The 17,683-nt window shown below is 43.8% G+C and overlaps 2 protein-coding genes across 6 annotated transcripts; both read left to right on the forward strand.

The window, feature by feature from the left end:
• The first annotated feature begins 434 nt into the window (after positions 1 to 434).
• LOC115204401 (protein shisa-3 homolog) lies at positions 435 to 2,528 on the forward strand. The gene is made up of 3 exons (XM_029769935.1): positions 435 to 491; positions 735 to 1,112; positions 1,612 to 2,528. The coding sequence occupies exons 2-3, from the start codon at positions 809 to 811 to the stop codon at positions 2,133 to 2,135; spliced, it is 828 nt and encodes a 275-aa protein (XP_029625795.1). The 5' UTR covers positions 435 to 491; positions 735 to 808; the 3' UTR covers positions 2,136 to 2,528.
• Positions 2,529 to 3,506: 978 nt separating this feature from the next.
• On the forward strand, positions 3,507 to 10,394 carry wasf3a (WASP family member 3a). Of its 5 annotated transcripts, none has more exons than XM_029769940.1 (10): positions 3,507 to 3,811; positions 4,199 to 4,309; positions 5,303 to 5,463; positions 7,715 to 7,873; positions 8,039 to 8,192; positions 8,281 to 8,398; positions 8,528 to 8,709; positions 8,844 to 9,077; positions 9,193 to 9,497; positions 9,636 to 10,394. In XM_029769940.1, exons 3-10 carry the CDS (start codon positions 5,331 to 5,333, stop codon positions 9,791 to 9,793), a joined length of 1,443 nt encoding a protein of 480 aa, XP_029625800.1. In that variant the 5' UTR covers positions 3,507 to 3,811; positions 4,199 to 4,309; positions 5,303 to 5,330; the 3' UTR covers positions 9,794 to 10,394. The 5 variants fall into 5 exon arrangements, with proteins under 5 accessions (XP_029625800.1, XP_029625798.1, XP_029625797.1 ...); XM_029769938.1 differs by having other exon boundaries at positions 5,306 to 5,463; XM_029769937.1 differs by lacking the exon at positions 4,199 to 4,309.
• Positions 10,395 to 17,683: the final 7,289 nt, after the last annotated feature.

Genomic DNA, 17,683 nt, shown 5'->3' on the forward strand with positions numbered 1-17,683 from the left:
TAACAGCGCAACAGTTTCCTTCCTCTTTCAGCTCGTTTAGCTCGAATGCGGCGGCGGCTACGTTCCAATACCATTAACGTGATTTCCTCGTCTCCTTTCCTCAATGACAACGTTTACTTAGACACTCAGTCAAAATGAAGCTATTGCTTTGCAGTAGCAACACAGCCAAATGATATCCAATCACTTAGCCCATTTTGGCTGTGATAGGCCTATTGAAGCAGAACATTGTAAAAATAAACTTGGGAGATCTATGATCCGAATAAACTGCCCAGTTAAGATTTTAAAATGAAATTGGCCTAACTATGCTAGGCTATTTAATCAGCGAAATAGGCTACATATCTACATCTATATTCATGTGCCCATACAGTAGGCTAGCGTTTGTAACGGATAGTCTAAAATTAGTGTGTCCCATGACACAAATTACGGAGAGAACAGATCCACAGAGCAGAAGCAACTCATGTTATGATGCATCACATGGCGTGAATCCAATGGTAAGCCTATGCGTTCATTTTACATAGCGTACCTATAGCTCCCTGCATGATCTTATTAGCATATTCTAGATGTCTAGTTGCCCTTTTGAAATAGGAACAAGCGCTGCGGTCATAACTTTTGATCAGTTTAAATAGCCTAGTTGTCATGGGATATAGGCCTAGCCTATGTGACATTGATCCTAGCCTATTGCAGAAAGGGTGGTTGATTGAGCCACATATGATATGTTATTTATTATCTTTTAGGATTTTTTCCCAGGTTATTATTTTGTAGTAACAAAAAATACCCACACGGGATTCGTCTCTCCAGTTGGAACGGGATGAGGACCGTGCGTTTTGCTGTTGGGGCTTTTATCAGTCTGATTTTCCAAGTGGGCATGACGCAACAGAGGATGAATGGTGAATATTGCCATGGTTGGAAGGACGCGCAATCTAACTGGCGAGGGGGTTTCCATTGTCCGGAGCGCCACGATCAAAGAGAAGCGGCGATTTGTTGTGGGAAGTGTGAGCTGCGCTACTGTTGCGCACTCATAGGAGCAAGACTGGATCAGGGAAACTGCAACAACCACGAGCAAGTTCTACAGCCTGGCACGGCTGATGACGAGAATGATGCCAAAAGCCCAGGTAAATTGTAGCTTTGGTTACTGAAATAGGAACAAATACTTGGTAAATTCTTATTTTTCATTAAAGCCTAAAGTGCTAGCAATAGAAGGCCTTTTTAGGCATTGCTACCAATTCCTTGATAACACACACAGTGAGATTCCTTATAAATGGTATTGAGGAATGAGAAAGCCTAATGCAGTGTGCGCTTGAATCCAACCCACCAAATGTGCCTTAAAGTGTGGCCTCATGTCCAAGCATTTATTCTATTCTTCAACATGCAGTTAGTCTACTCCTCACATCACGAGCATCATGTTAAGACTTGATCTGCTGCCAAGGATCTTTCAATTAACCGTTTTTTTGTGTTTCATGTGTTGCACAGTTTAATACTTTTCTTGGAATATGAACACATCTCCAGCCTTTTAAGGTCATCCTTAAAATGTCTTTCTTTCCTTTCCACTCAATCAATCCTTCCACCTCTCCCCTGCCCTCTTTATTTTTGTGTTTTCTTTTCACTCTGTAGTACCTGTCTATGTCCCCTTTGTGATCGTGGGCTCTGTTTTTCTGGCCTTTATCTTTCTGGGCTCCATGGTGGCAATGGGTGTCTGTCTGAGTCGTAAACAGGAGATCTCCCAAAGCCCAGACGATGCTGCTGGGCCCCAGGGTGGGAGTGGAGAGCAGCAGCAGGAGGCTGTACCCATGACTGTGAGTACAGGGACGTCCTGTGGTTCCACCTCATCTCTCTACCCTCCCAATGCCAGCCAAGCCTGTCCAACTGGACCCACACGTGTCCACCAAACCTTAAAGAGGCAGGAAACTCCCACCAGCTCACAACCCTCCATGGTCCAACCTTTTACCATGCACCCCACCATGGTGTTTTCCAGCCTGGTTCACCCCTCCATGCTTCATCATTCCATAATGCGTCCTTATATGGCTCAAATGCCTACTCTGTATACCTCACAAGGGGAAAGCCGTCGTCTCCCATCTCCCTGCCCTCCATCCAGCTATACCAGCACTAAACCCAGGCACACTGAAGTGATCATATAATTTGTGGCTTTGACTTTGAAAGACTCCAGTACGGAGTATTTGGGTATTCAAATAGGAAAATATTAATAAGCCCAGGAAATGGAATGTAAATGTGTGGCAGCCAGTTTAGACTAATAAAAATGTTTAGGAGAATAATTGCAATTGGTCAGTTAACAATAATTCAATCATTCATATTTTATTATTCCTTAAAATGTATAATGTTTCTTTGTAAATATTCTGTACTCATTTCTACAATTTACACATTCAATTGCTGGACTTTTTCTGATGTTTTTTGTTGTTGTCCATAGATAGTTATATTAGGCCTACTGTTTAGTATTTCTGATGCAAAAGCTACACTATGCACATAACCCTGTCACATAATAATAATAATAATCATAATTTGGTGGTTACTTATATTTTGTCCTATTTCACACATGTACAAGTTGAAGAGTTGGACATGACACCATGATTTAGGTGACATGATACTGTATCATGATATGACACCCTCATTTACCACTATTTTATCTAAAACATTCCTCAATGTGATCTCTATACATGAATAGAATTTACTCTGGTGGCTGCAGAATTTATCATCAGGCCTTTCTCAGGGGCGCAACTTTGGATTTAGAAGTGGGGGGGACATTTAAAAAAATGTATTCAGTCGGATAAACACTCCAAAAAGCCTACCCGATCGCTCGGAGCTGTCCGCATGGTCCGAAAGCACACTGTTGCCTCGTTTTGCATCACATTCCAATGATAAAACGGTGTCCCCCCGTCCCCAGTGGAAGTTGCACCCCTGCCTGGCTGGGACCAACACTACTACGGCCCCATGGTTCTTCTGAAAGACAGAATCCAGCTGGACTAAAGAAAAGGAGAAACCGAACGGAGACAGAGAAAGGTAGGTAATCACTTACCTGTGTGCAATATGGAATTGCACTGGTTATATCAATTTGGTAGCAGGATAAGAGTTTAATAGACTATAACGCTGATCATGCAATCTAAAAGATAAAAAATGTATCTTGTAATCACAAATTGTTATCCGACTGTGGAATTCCATAATCAAGAATCAAAAATCACAAAACTCACTAATCGTGACTATTGTTTTCTCATGTAGGCCTAGTTGAAATGAGCTATTTGTAGAGCTACCAGACAAAAATGCTTGAATGTGCCAAAAAACAAACTCATAGGCCTAAAAGTAAGAAAATAGGTCGTTTGACAACGGGGCATGACCGTTGTGGTGGTAAGATGCCCGCTGTTAGGTGGGGTCAAACGGGCACCCCCTGGTTGAATCCATTCTCTTTTGAAACAATTCATTGACAATCCGAAAGTGGTCATATCTTCGAAGACACATTTTTGAGTTTTTATTTATACATTTCAGAATAACTGGGCTAAACCAGTCACAAAGGCCTAATAATGCAATTTATGTAATGTAAGCTTGTGTTCTAAAATAGGGATTCTCGTCATCATCCCGAAAACTCACGCATGTCGCGCTGTCAAACTGCCCATGGTTGTCATGATGGATGTTTTTGGTGATCCTGATTGGACGACACAACTAAATCTTCTAATTAAATCTCTGAGCCTGGATGCTGATTTGTGCGGGAGATTGCTCCTCACAGAAAGAATCCTGTGAGATGAGGGGACAGGATGGCAACTCTACCGGTGGATTGCAGCTGAATACTCCTAAAAGGACACATTTGGTGAGCGTCCCGTCTTTATCATATATATATCTTCCCTCCTTTGTTATGTCTGTTTGGGTATTATATGTAGGCTACTACAATTAGGGTGCTGCTATTTAAAACCCTCGGTCACTCACGAGTCACAGACCAGTGACCACAGTTCTTCGGTAATAAACCGGTCCATCTGGAGTTGCAGGCACTTAATTGTTACAATCAAGATAAGGCATCACTCTAAAGTGGTTTGAAACAAATGGTGCGCTGTTCGCCCAGTTGAAACTGTTGTACTTATTGGCTCTTCTAATCACCTCAGAGCATCTGGTTGGGACAACCTTGCTATTCTTGCTTGCGTAATTGGTAAATCTGTAGGATGCTTTGGATTCATGGTTTGTTGATAAATGTGTGATCAAGGTTGCCATGATGATCAAGCCCACAGGGCACAGACGTCAATTCATCGTCTATTCCACGTTCGTTCAACGTGGAAACGACGCAGATTCAACCAGTGTGTTTTTTTATTGTATGGTGAGTATAACATTGCTGAGGTTCCTCCCAGTCTTGCATGGCATGTGTCACCATTCATAATATGTTGCACTGCAAGGCCCTTAACTTTAAATGTAACATAATCCTTACTTCAAATAAGACTCAATTATTTTATAAACTGCGTTGCTCAAGCCCTGAATGCTGATTGGCTGACAGCCGTGATATATCAGACCTTATACCATGGGTATGACAAAACATGTATTTTTACTGCTCTAATTACGTTGGTAACCAGTCTATAATAGCAATAAGGCACCTCTGGGGTTTGTGATATATGGCCAATATACCACGTCTAAAGGCTGTATCCAGGCACGCCATGTTGCGTTGTGCTAAGAACAGCTCTTAGCCGTGGAATATTGGCTATATACCACACCCTCTCATGCCGTATTGCTTAAATATACTTCCCTTATATAAGCGAAATCATAATTTATAATAGCAAATAATGAAATTATTCCACAGTTGCATTAGTAAGCTTGCCTTGAATGAAAGATAAAACCTGTGTCTCCCAGTGGTAACACATAGGCTTTAGCTCAGTTGACTATATAGCACAATATTGAAATAGCCCAAAAAAACTGTTTTGGTACCAGGTTGTTTACAAAAAGCATAGTTTGAGCCTATAGTCACTCAGGGGTGTTATGTGATGGAGTGTTATGTGTAAATGCATGTATGTATTTTACTGCAGTTATAGGTCTGGAAACAAGTCTTGATTGGCTGTTTCAGGGTCCAATACAATGAATTGCCTCTCTAAGGAATTTTCCATGAATGAAATGAAAGGCTCTGGGATGAAGTAAAGACTAGTTTGTTCCATGATAACTTGTATGTGCTCTGATGGCATTACATAAAGACGAATGGGATTTGGTTAGTAATGTAATCCGGAGAAGTTTGACTCGACTGCCTCTGTCTCACACACCATCTGGTCTGAATTGTCTGGCTGTGTCTAATGGAACGTGGAGGTTATTGTCAGTGGCTGTGTCCCAGCAGGTGGTGTGTGGTGTGGTGTGAGGGGATGCCCCTGGTCAAGAGGAGCATAGATCCCCGGCACCTCTGCCGCGGGGCGCTGCCCAAGGGGATTGGCAGTGAGCTGGAGTGCGTCACCAACAACAGTCTGTCTGCCATCATACGTCAGCTCAGCAGTCTAAGTAAGACACACCTTTCACACAGTCACCCCCCCCCCCTGTTATGTACATTAAGTAATCACCTATCTTTTAACCAGATGTATGCATCTATGCTCCAGAATGGTGACCTATACACCCTCATCCCTGTGTTACACTGGAAAACTGAACAATTTATGCAAATAAATTAACTTAGTGCATTTAATGATTGGAATCGATTTGGTAAAATACATGTTGATATTGACAGATGTGTGTGTTGTAGTGTGGGGAGGGATAGAGAGAATTAGAGGATGAGACATCTGGCCCATACATATCCATATTACTGTGTGTCTGTGTGGGGTGGGATTGTATGAAGTCACTGGAGATTAGAGCTTACTGTAGAGCTTAGTTTCACAGAAGCAAATAAAGGAGAGAGGGAGGGACAGAGAGGGAGAGAGAATCGAGACAGATTTCACAATCACTTGCTCTTGTCTCAGCGTTGTTTGACAAATCTCAACCATTTGGTTGGTTGTCTGGAAATCTCCATCACTAAATTGCTCCTGTCTATTCAACGTTACCTCAACTTACAGTTGAAGTCGGAAGTTTACATACACCTTGGCCAAATGCATTTAAACTCAGTTATTCACAATTCTTGACATTTAATCCTCGTACAAAATTTCCTGTCTTAGGTCAGTTCAGATCACCACTTTATTTTAAGTATGTGAAATGTCAGAATAATAGTAGAGAGAATAATTTCAGCTTTTATTTCTTTCATCACATTCCCCGTGGGTCAGAAGTTTACATACACTCAATTAGTATTTGGTAGCATGGCCTTTAAATTGTTTAACTTGGGTCAAACATATCGGGTAGCCTTCCACAAGCTTCCCACAATAAGTTGGGTGAATTTTGGCCCATTCCTCCTGACAGAGCTGGTGTAACTGAGTCAGATTTGTAGGCCTCCTTGCTCGCACACGCTTTTTCATTTCTGCCCACACGTTTTCTATGGGATTGAGGTCAGGGCTTTGTGATAGCCACTCCAATGCCTTGACTTTGTTGTCCTTAAGCCATTTTGCCACAACTTTGGAAGTATGCTTGGGGTCATTGTTCACTTGGAAGACCCATTTGCGACCAAGCTTTAACCTCCTGACTGATGTCTTGAGATGTTGCTTCAATATATCCACATAATTTTCCTGCCTCATGATGCCATCTATTTTGTGAAGTGCACCAGTACCTCTTACAGCAAAGCACCCCCACAACATGATGCTGCCACCCCCATGCTTCACGGTTGGGATGGTGTGCTTCGGCTTGCAAGCCTCCCCTTTCTCCTCCAAATGACGATGGTCATTATGGCCAAACAGTTCTGTTTTTGTTTCATCAGACCAGAGGACATTTCTCCAAAAAGTACAATATTTGTCCCCATGTGCAGTTGCAAATCGTAGTCTGGCTTTTTAATGCGGTTTTGGAGCAGTGGCTTCTTCCTTGCTGAGCGGCCTTTCAGGTTATGTCGATATAGGACTCGTTCTACTGTGGATATGGATACTTTTGTACTTGTTTCCTTAGCATCTTCACAAGGTCTTTTGCTGTTCTGGGATTGATTTTCACTTTTCGCACCAAAGTACGTTCATCTCTAGGAAACAAAACGCATCTCCTTCCTGAGCGGTATAACAGCTGCGTGGTCCCATGGTGTTTATACTTGCGTACTACTGTTTGTACAGATGAACGTGGTACCTTCAGGCGTTTGGAAATTGCTCCCAAGAATGAACCAGACTTGTAGAGGTCTACAATTCTTTTTCTGAGGTCTTGGCTGATTTCCCCATGATGTCAAGCAAAGAGGCACTGAGTTTGAAGGTAGGCCTTGAAATACATCCACAGGTACACCTCCAATTAACTCAAATTATGTCAATTAGCCTATCAGAAGCTTCTAAAGCAATGACATCATTTTATGGAATTTTCCAAGCTGTTTAAAGGCAAAGTCAACTTAGTGTATGTAAACTTCTGACCCATTGGAATTGTGATTAAGTGAAATAATCTGTCTGTAAACAATTGTTGGAAAAATTACTTGTATCAGGCGCAAAGTAGATGTCCTAACCAACTTGCCAAAACTATAGTTTGTTAACAAGAAATTTGTGGAGTGGTTGAAAACGAGTTTTAATGACCAACCTAAGTGTATGTAAACTTCCGACTTCAACTGTATCTCTTTGCTCTTTTCTGTGTAGTATGAAGTGTACTTCTCCAATCATCTTGTCTGACCAGTTGGACACGGTGAAAGTCTGTAGTAATGACTCCTCTCTGTCCTCAGGTAAACATGCAGAGGATGTCTTTGGAGAGTTGTTTAGTGAGGCTAACACCTTTTACCTGCGTGCAAACGGTCTCCAAGACCGCATCGACCGCTTGGCCGTCAAGGTCACCCAGCTGGATTCCACTGTGGAAGAGGGTCAGTTGGGGTCAGGGGATAAGGGTAAAAAAATAAAAAACTCTAATGTTGAATGAGAATAACCGACTCATTAGTTATCCTCCTTGTCTCTGGTTCTGCATGGCCCATAATCGTTTTTTATTTTCTATCTCAGTATCTTCTAATTGCTTACCTTTCTATCAATCTCACATTCTCTGTTTTGATCTCCAGTCTCTCTGCAGGACATCAACATGAGGAAGGCATTTAAGAGTTCCACAGTCCAGGACCAGCAGGTGGTGTCCAATAGCAGCACGTCCAACCCTGTAGCAGAGATGTACAACACCAGCGACAAGCCTCCTCCTCTCAGCATCCTCTCTGCCTACAGGTTCACTGTGTGGATGCATCACAATCACCAGACGAGATTTAACCTCAAGGTCGTGACAAATAGCTAACTAGTCTCTCTTTTGACACAGAGATGACCACACTGATGGGATGAAGTTCTACACAGACCCGTCCTACTTCTTTGACCTGTGGAGAGAGAAGATGCTGCAGGACACGGAGGACAAGAGGAAGGAGAGAAGAAGACAACGGGTGAGAGCCTCTTAATATCACACTTTTAAAAAAGCCTCTTGTATTTTGCTTCTGAACAACGTGTGTATACAATATCCTATTTGCAAAATGACCTCTCTCTCTCTCTCTCTCTCTCTCTCTCTCTCTCAGGAGCAGAAGCGATGTGTTGACGGCACACTTCAGCGTGAGGTGAAGAAGGTTCGTAAAGCCCGAAACCGCCGTCACGAGTGGAACATGATGGCGTTCGACAAAGAGCTCCGCCCAGACCATCACCACCCTCACTCTCTCCACCGGGGGGCGTCGTCTGAGGGCTCCCTCTCCCCAGAGAGCAGGTCAGTAGTTCCATCCCCCAATTAGGACTATATTCATCTCTCCTGAGCAAAGGATTCCTTCACTGTTTGTTTTCCAAATGGCATATTCAAATGTTATCAGTGTAAAGAGTTAATTATGACTTTTTGTTGTCTAGATATGATCTGCCAGACTACCCAACTGCTCCAGGCCTTCCCCATGCTACATCCAACCACACCCTGGCTCACCCCTATCAGCCTGCAGACATCCATGAATCTGTAGAGCATGAGTACCACAGCATCGGAGTGGGCTACAGAGAAGGGACTCTCAACCGCACACACCACCCCAACCCTCTGCATCACTCCACTGAGAGAATGAATGGCACTATAACGCTTCCACCTGCAGACTACAGGTATTGTTACTGTAACAATAAGAAATCTGTAATATAGATTAGTGAATCTGATTTGTTTATACTAATTGTTACCTCAAATGTAGAGTTCTAAAACTGAAAATCTTCTTTCTCTCAGTATAATGGAGTACTATGCCAGTTCTGGACCACCGCCTCCTCCTCCCCCAGCCCCTCTTATCCCATCTGCACAGACAGCCTTTGGCTCTCCCATGGTGTCCCCCACCCCCCTTACTAGATCCTCAGGCTATTGTCCCCCAATGCTATCTCCCCCAGGACCCCGTATGATTCCCCCTCCCCCAGGTCCTCCACCACCACCAGTCCCTCCCGCTCCCCCCCAAGTGGCAGGACTCGGTGATTGGAAGAGACAGGACACCCAGCCTGTCACTGGTACACGAAGTGACCTTCTGTCAGCTATTCGCATGGGTAAGTTTAGCTGCACTTAGAAGTTTACCATTCTTCTGGAGACAGCAGAGGTAAAAACATATATACAAAGAGGTATTTGCACAGAAGTTCATGTTTAGACTGTGTGTGAATGTGTCTGTGTGGGTTTGTGTTGCTCAGGTATCCAGCTGAAGAAAGGGCAGGAGCAGCAGGAGCAGCAGGCCAAGCGGGAGCCTGTGGGGAACGACGTGGCCACCATCCTGTCCCGACGCATCGCAGTGGACTACAGCGACTCAGAGGATGACTCCGAACTGGAGGACAACGACTGGTCAGACTGACCCTGACACCGCCCCCACACGGTGACCAAACACCATGGACACATCTCTCCTCCAGCCCAACTATGCCACAACAGATATGTGGTACAGCTGTACAGATGAATTATGAGAGTCTCATATGCGATCAGGGACACTGTTTTTACAGACCAATGGTTCATAGTGATTAGTGGGCATAGGCTGAGGACCCAGTTTCATTTTAGTTTTAGCCATTGTGTCCAGTAGGTGAATGAACTTAAAATTAAGGCAAATTAGTTTCCTGATGAACTGAGATTCAGCTGAAATCACTCAAAGGTATGTGGACCAAATAACCAAGTGGTGAATTTCCCCCTTTTCCTACTGTACCTACAGAGCTGTCTGAGCTCTTTTACTCAGACACCAACATGATCATTTCATCTAAATAAATCACCAACACTGTACTCTCAATGTCACTAATCATGATTTTTATCTGAATTTGTCATCTTCTTTTGCTTACTCCCATGTCTGTGCCACGACCTGTGTAAAGGTAAATGTGTACACTCCTGATGCATAAGGCAATTACCGTGTAGGCTACTAATTGTCTTATGCCCTTGAAAATGTTAACGTCAATAAAATTCCAACATACTTAGCTGATCATCATGTGACTTCTCATCACCTCTGAACTGTCTCTTAGTCGACCATTAGAAAGATGAGGTTCTCTCTGTAGCATATGAGACTGTCTCTGAACAGACATTCCAGCTCGACTGTGTTTAAAATGGGATGAAGTATAACCAATGACACATTAGGAATTGCTTGTCAATGGAAACATCTTCCTCGTCAAATGTATTCTAGAGATATATTTGAGATGATATGCAAGTCAGCAAGCTGACCCGAGTGGCACTGTACTCACGTTTAATGCACCTTATACTGAACAAAAATATAAACAAATGTTACAGTTCATATATGGCAATTTAAATAAATGCATTAGGCCCCAATCCAAGGGTTTCAGGTGCCTGGGAATACAGACATGCATCTGTTGGTCACAGATACCTTAAACAAGGTAGGGGTGTGGATCTGAAAACCAGTCAGTATCTGGTGTGACCACCCTTTGCCTCATGCAGCGCGACATCTCCTTTGCATAGAGTTGATCAGGCTGCTGATTGTGGCCTGTTGTCCCACTCTTCTTCAATGGCTGTGCGAAGTTATGCTGGATATTTGCAGGAACTGGAACATGCTGTCATATGTGGATCCAGAGCATCCCAAACATGCTCAATGGGTAACATGTCTGGTGAAAATGGAAGTATTGGGACATTTTCAGCTTCCAGGATTTGTGTACAGATCCTTGGGACATGGGACTGTGCATTATGCTGAAACATGAGGTGATGGCGGCGGATGAATGGCATGACAATGGGCCTCAGGCTCTCATCACGGTACCTCTGTGCATTCAAATTGCAATAGATAAAATGTAATTGTGTTTGTTGTCCACAGCTTATGCCTGCCCATACCATAACCCCACCATGGGACACTGCTCACAATGACATCAACAAACCGCTCGCCATACATGCTTTCTGCCATCTGCCTGGTACAGTTCAAAGTGGGATTCATCCAGCGTGCCAGTGGCCATCAAAAGGTGAGCATTAGCCCACTAAAGTTGTTTACGACGCAGAACTGCAGTCAGGTGGATACCCTGGTGAAGATGACAAGCACGCAGATGAGCTTTCCTGAGACTGTTTCTGACAGTTCTTCGGTAGTGCAAACCCACAGTTTCATTAGCAGCCTGGGTTGCTGGTCTCAGATGATCCCGCAGGTGAAGAAGTCGGATGTGGAGGTCCTGGGCTGGCGTGGTTACGTACAGTCTGTGGTTGTGAGGCCGGTTGGATGTACTGCCAAATTCTCTAAAATGATGTTGAAGGCGACATATGGTAGAGAAATTAACAAAATGATTTGGCAACAGCTCTGGTGTACATTCCTGCAGTCAGCATGCCAATTGCACTCTCCCTCAACTTGAAACATCTGTGCCATTGTGTGATAAAACTGCACATTTTAGAGTTGCCTTTTATTGTCCCCAGCACAAGGTGCACCTGTATAATGATCATGCTGTTTTAATCAGCTTCTTGATATGCCACACCTGTCAGGTGAATGGATTATCTTGACAAAGGAGAAATGCTCACTAACAGGGATGTAAACAAATTTGGGCACAACATTTGAGAGAAATAAGCTTTTTGTGCATATGGAACATTTCTGGGATATTTTATTTCAGCTCATGAAACATGGGACCAACACTTTACATGTTGTGTTTGTATTTTTGTTCACTGTAGATTGATTAATTCTTAAAGTGTTGGCAATAAGATATGAATTCTAGATTTCTCGTTATCAACAAACTGCAAATGTTCGTATCATGCTGAAATGTTATGACAAACGTAACTATCAGGGAAGGATCCACTCTATATGATGACTCCTAAATAGTTATGTACATGAAGTGACTTGAAGAGAGGAAACCATTTCCTGGATCATTCGGAATGGGATTACCCACTGCTGAAAGTACTCTGTATCTTTACTGCTGCCAGACTGAACAGGTAAACAAAGAGACACAAATTAGGTCAGGAATAGACATGAATGAAGAGTGACAGTGTGAGTAGAGTAGACCACAGACAAGTCAAGGACTTCATACTGCATGAGCTGTCTAATGTACTGACTGTATGGACAGGCTCCTATGACTGAATGACACCTGTGCATGAATTCCATACGAGGCGTCAGTAGGGTTGCACATTTTGGGGAATATTCAGAGGTGGAAACTTTCCGTGGGAATTTACAAGAATATATGGGAATTAACAGAAATATGCTTAATAATATCATTTAAATGTAGATGTTTTTTGCATTGGATATATTTACCATATGGAGACAGAAACAAACGTTTTACCTTATCATAAGTAGACATAATTGCAAATGATTAAATCCTTCCAACAGAAATAAACAATTTAGTTACGAATTTGAGTTGACTCTTCACATGGGATGATTTCACTAAACGACAAAAGGGAATATTGAATGATCCCCAATGATCCATCGCATCTCCCAAAAACTTTTTCAACATACATCTGTAAAATGATAGTTTCTAGACTAAAGGTTTGGTTGTCTTCCTCTCAGGCTTCCGATGTCCACCTCTTAAACATCAGACTCTGAGGCCTCATCTTCACTCTCACTTTCCAACCTTGTTGAGGATGGCTCGTTGTCAGGCTCAAAAAGCCTAACATTTGCCCTGATGGCCACACCTTTTTCAACCCTTGTATTGGTCAGCATGTTGCATGCTTTGGTGTGTGTTCCCAAGCAAGGACCAGTTGCGCTCTGAGGCGGATGGTGTTGGTGGGATTTGGAGGATGATAGAGGCAACAGGGGAAAGAGCCTCAGATCCACAAAATCCCTTCCACCAGGTGGCTGATGAGATATGTTGGCACGACTGCCATATTGCATCTCCATCCCTTGCTTGGAAGTGCACTTCGCCAGACTGCCAAGAACCTTTCGCTCATCCAGGCCAAGGTAGCGAGACACAGTAGTGATGACACACAAGCCTTGTTGATCTCTGCACCAGACAGGATGCACTTGCCAGCATACTTGGGGTTCTGCTTCAGACAGAAGTCTTCACGCTTTTTATGTATTTCAGAACTGCAGTTTCCTCTGCTTGAAGCAACAGTGAAGTGGGCAGGGCAGTACGGATTTCTTCTCTTACATCTGCAAGTAGTCTGAACATCAGACAGGATGGCATTGTCGCCCTCAATCCATGCAATGGCTACTGCTATAGGTCTCAGGAGTTTCAGGCTGCTTACCACGCTCTCCCAAAATACATCATCCAGGAGGATCCTCTTGATGGGGCTGTCCATTTTGGCAGACTGATATGGCCATTTCTTGGAGAGACTCCTTCCCCTCCAGGAGACTGTCAAACATGATGACAACACCACCCCAACGGGTGTTGCTGGGAAGCTTCAATGTGGTGCTCTTATTCTTCTCACTTTGCTTGATGAGGTAGATTGCTGCTATAACTTGATGACCCTTCACATACCTAACCATTTCCTTGGCTCTCTTGTAGAGTGTATCCATTGTTTTCAGTGCCATGATGTCCTTGAGGAGCAGATTCAATGCATGAGCAGCACAGCCAATGGGTGTGATGTGAGGGTAGGACTCCTCCACTTTAGACCAAGAAGCCTTCATGTTTGCAGCATTGTCTGTCACTAGTGCAAATACCTTCTGTGGTCCAAGGTCATTGATGACTGCCTTCAGCTCATCTACAATGTAGAGACCAGTGTGTTTGTTGTCCCTTGTGTCTGTGCTATTGTAGAATACTGGTTGAGGGGTGGAGATGTAGTTAATTATTCCTTGCCCACGAAGATTCGACCACCCATCAGAGATGATTGCGATACAGTTTGCTTTCTCTATGATTTGCTTGACCTTCACTTGAACTCTGTTGAATTCTGCATCCAGCAAATGAGTAGATAAAGCATGTCTGGTTGGAGGGGTGTTTGCTGGGCGAAGAACATTCAGAAATCTCTGAACATTCCTGTGAACGTCAGAGGTGAATCAGTTGCATACACAGCTTGAGCAAGACATTCATCAGCATTTCTCTGACATTGTTTGTTCCTCCATTGAGTAAAACACACTTCTGATTCCAGGAGGACCATGAGCTGTTGCTATCGATAAGTTGTCTGATTTATCATTTTCACCCCAAATAGAAGTAGAGGGACTTTTGTCAGAGGTTGCTTGTTGTGAGCGCTGAGGGAACTTTATGCCCTTGGACAGATGATTCTGTATCTTTGTTGCATTCTTCACATATGATTTGGCACAGTATTTGCAAACGTACACAGCTTTTCCTTCTACATTAGCTGCAGTGAAATGTCTCCACACATCAGATAGTGCCCGTTGCATTTTCATGTAAAGATTAGAAAAAAATCTAATTCAATTCCATGTACAGCTAAATAGTTAAGCAGTTAGATTAAACAACTCCTTTGTAAGATATAAATGTTTTAAAATGAAACACTCCTCAGTTAGCAGGCTGAAGCAAGCTAAAACCCACATGGTAGCAAAAACTAACTAGCAGAAATCGTTTTAGTTATAAATTATTTAAATACACTTTGCTGTAGGCTACTATTTACTAGATAACAAAATGTATGTCATATAAAATATATTCACCCCACCCAGTATTGTAATCAAAACTTACCAGAAAGCAAGTAGTCCTTGGCTCAGACAGTAGTGTGGGCTCAATAACATGTCATAATACCCTGACTACACCGCTTGTGTTGCGTGCGCAAGCGTTGCAAAATAAATTTAGAAATCTATGTTATTCAATTATTGCACCCACACTGCTCGCACGCGTCAACGAGCGTCTGCATTGCCAAGGGCTAAAATAGAAGTCCTTTCTATTTCTGACGCAGATTGCGCTGAAAGTCCTGCCTCTCCCATCTCCTCATTGGTTTATAGAAGCAGGTACCCATGTGCCATCTCCTCATTGGTTATACCCACTTGGGTGATTGAAAGACGAACTGTGTTGCCAGTCGTTGTGGTAATACTATGAAAGTTTAGATGCCAATCACCATATAAGTTCAAAGATGAAAAAGCTGGAAAGGAGGAGAGAACTTGAAACGATTCGGTTGACCGTTTTATGTGTGGATTAATTTTCGGAGTAGAGGACCTTGTGCATTTCAGGTAAAATAACAACTCAATGTTTATATCCCAGGACAAAATAGCTAGCAACAGCAAGCTAGCTAAATAGGATAAATTAGCTAGCAAGTGCAAGCTAACTAGCTAAATTGCCATAAATGTTTAATGCTTTTTGACCTGTCCCCAAATTAATGTAATTTGTTCAGAGTTTGTTTGCATATTTTAACCTGCGTGTCGTGATCGCGTTTGGTGTAGGGGGACAAAATAAATGTATGCATGATTGGGCACGTGCGCAGCTGGTTTGGGTTCCGTGTTAGTGTGCAAGTGTGCAAGATCTTGAGAATCAGCTGTACATGTGATGGAAGAGTGCACTGCACATGTGATGGAAAAATCCACTGTGGGTTGCACACTGTACTCCTTTGTTACAACGATGAGGATGAGACATTAACTATGTTCAGCTCTTGTTGCTGGTTCTGCTGTGGAGGTGGTGCACGCGTTGTACAGTTGGTAAGCTGGTAGGTGCATCAGCTCTGTGGAGGTTGCCAACCTATTGGTGAAAGTGCTCATAGCCATACCGCTTCAGTGTTTGGCGCTGTTGGACTGGGCATCCTACCCGTATGTCTTACAGAGAGCTGGCTAAATGAGAATGTCTTCTATACAGTCTTTTTGGTAGCCACCAAATCCGCTAGAAGGACCATGTAAGAAATGGTCTAGTTTTGAAAGGACTGTACGGCTGGTTTTAGTGAAGGGTGATGGCCCCCCAAGGGCTCGTGTCGTAGAGATTCAAAACTTCTCTTTGATCCATTTTATTTGCGCAGGTCAATCAGAGGACATTTAAGTTATAAAAATGTATTATGTATGGTTCTAGGTTCAAAGGAAACAAGTGACAGTTATTAACATAAATCCACAATAAGTTACAATTACCAAAGGCACAATTCATCAACACATTTTCCACAGATTCCACTAATCTTTCAATGGTCCTTCGAACCGGATGATGACGGAACCAAAGACAGGTGGAAAGGAAATGAAGGGGGAGAAGGAGGAATTGTCTCCACTGGAAGGAAGGAGAAAGGAAGAGAGAGCAGCAGAGGGAAAGGTCCTGGAACAACGAAAAGGTCCAGGAGCTACCTCAACCACCAGTAGTACCAGGAGAACCAGGCAAGCACCTGGTTATCTTAAGGATTATGTGGTTGAGTTTCCCACATCCAAGGGCAAGCCCACCAGAGCTCAAATTGGTGATGGATCAGCTGTACGTTTCAGCCATCAACCATCCCCTCTGGACCAAGGACCAGAAACTGCTTTGGGACGGGAAAGTGGTCTACAGGAAGAACCTATGGAGGAGGTAACTCCCACCGCACAGGTCGACCAGCTTCCTGAGACCGGCTCCGCTCACCCCTTAACTGAAGGGAAATCGTCGAGGCACTCTAGACGGAGTGAGAGTTCGACCAGTGGATACCCCTTTGGATGTGGCCATGGCAGCCGCCATTCACTAGCCCTCAGCGAATCACAGACCGCTGTCCTACAAGAGAGGATGAAACTATTAGCGTTGGAGGAAATTGAGCGTCAGATTGAGGAGGAACGACAGGCTGACGAACGATGTCACCTATTGGATGTGCAAGCCCGTAGAGCTCTACAGGAAAGGGAATTCATTGCCAAGGACCTGGCACAGCAGCGACGGCACCGTCAAGCAAGAAGGGAATTGGAGGAGGCACGGATGGTCTCATCCTTCCTGGAGAGGAACAAACAGGGAGCTGACCTGACCACCATTCCAGATGGACCTGACCTGTCTGCCTTTCTTTCCCAATCTGCCCCTCTGGTACAGCATGGCACACAGTCCCCGGAGGCTCCAAGGTCAACAGCCAACACGGAGCACGGGGAACAGACCACTCCGCAAACGCCCTCTATGCCAGTGACAGAAGTTAGCATTCCTCCATCTGGACAAAGCATCACTCCTTCACCTTTCCGCCAATTACCAACCACAGCAAATTGTTCCTCTCGTCCAGGGCCTGGACCAGGCCAGTCCTCAGACGGCAGGTGGGAGGGCTCTCACCCAATTCCGGCTGCCACCCATGGAGGGTCTGGGACAGTAGGGGACAGGCCCAATGAGGCCACAGTGGGCTCATCAGAAGTCCCGGGTTTATCCTTCACGCAACCAGAAGATGGAGCCAACATTATGAAACTGCTAGTAGCCTCAGCCTATGGAATTCCCAGACCCAAACTGCCATACTTTGAGAGCGGAAAGGAGAGTGAATTTGTCCTTTTGGAAATGGCATTGGAGAGCCTACTGGGTAT

Source organism: Salmo trutta, chromosome 12, assembly GCF_901001165.1.
Source record: "Salmo trutta chromosome 12, fSalTru1.1, whole genome shotgun sequence".
In the NCBI taxonomy this organism is placed as follows: Eukaryota; Metazoa; Chordata; class Actinopteri; order Salmoniformes; family Salmonidae; genus Salmo; species Salmo trutta.

Coding starts and splice junctions, on each gene's coding strand:
- LOC115204401 (XM_029769935.1), top strand. CDS start 809: ATGAGGACCGTGCGTTTTGCTGTTGGGGCTTTTATCAGTCTGATTTTC. Junction 1,113..1,611: donor GAATGATGCCAAAAGCCCAG/GTAAATTGTAGC, acceptor TTCACTCTGTAG/TACCTGTCTATGTCCCCTTT.
- wasf3a (XM_029769940.1), top strand. CDS start 5,331: ATGCCCCTGGTCAAGAGGAGCATAGATCCCCGGCACCTCTGCCGCGGG. Junction 8,193..8,280: donor AGCATCCTCTCTGCCTACAG/GTTCACTGTGTG, acceptor CTTTTGACACAG/AGATGACCACACTGATGGGA. Junction 9,078..9,192: donor CTTCCACCTGCAGACTACAG/GTATTGTTACTG, acceptor TCTTTCTCTCAG/TATAATGGAGTACTATGCCA.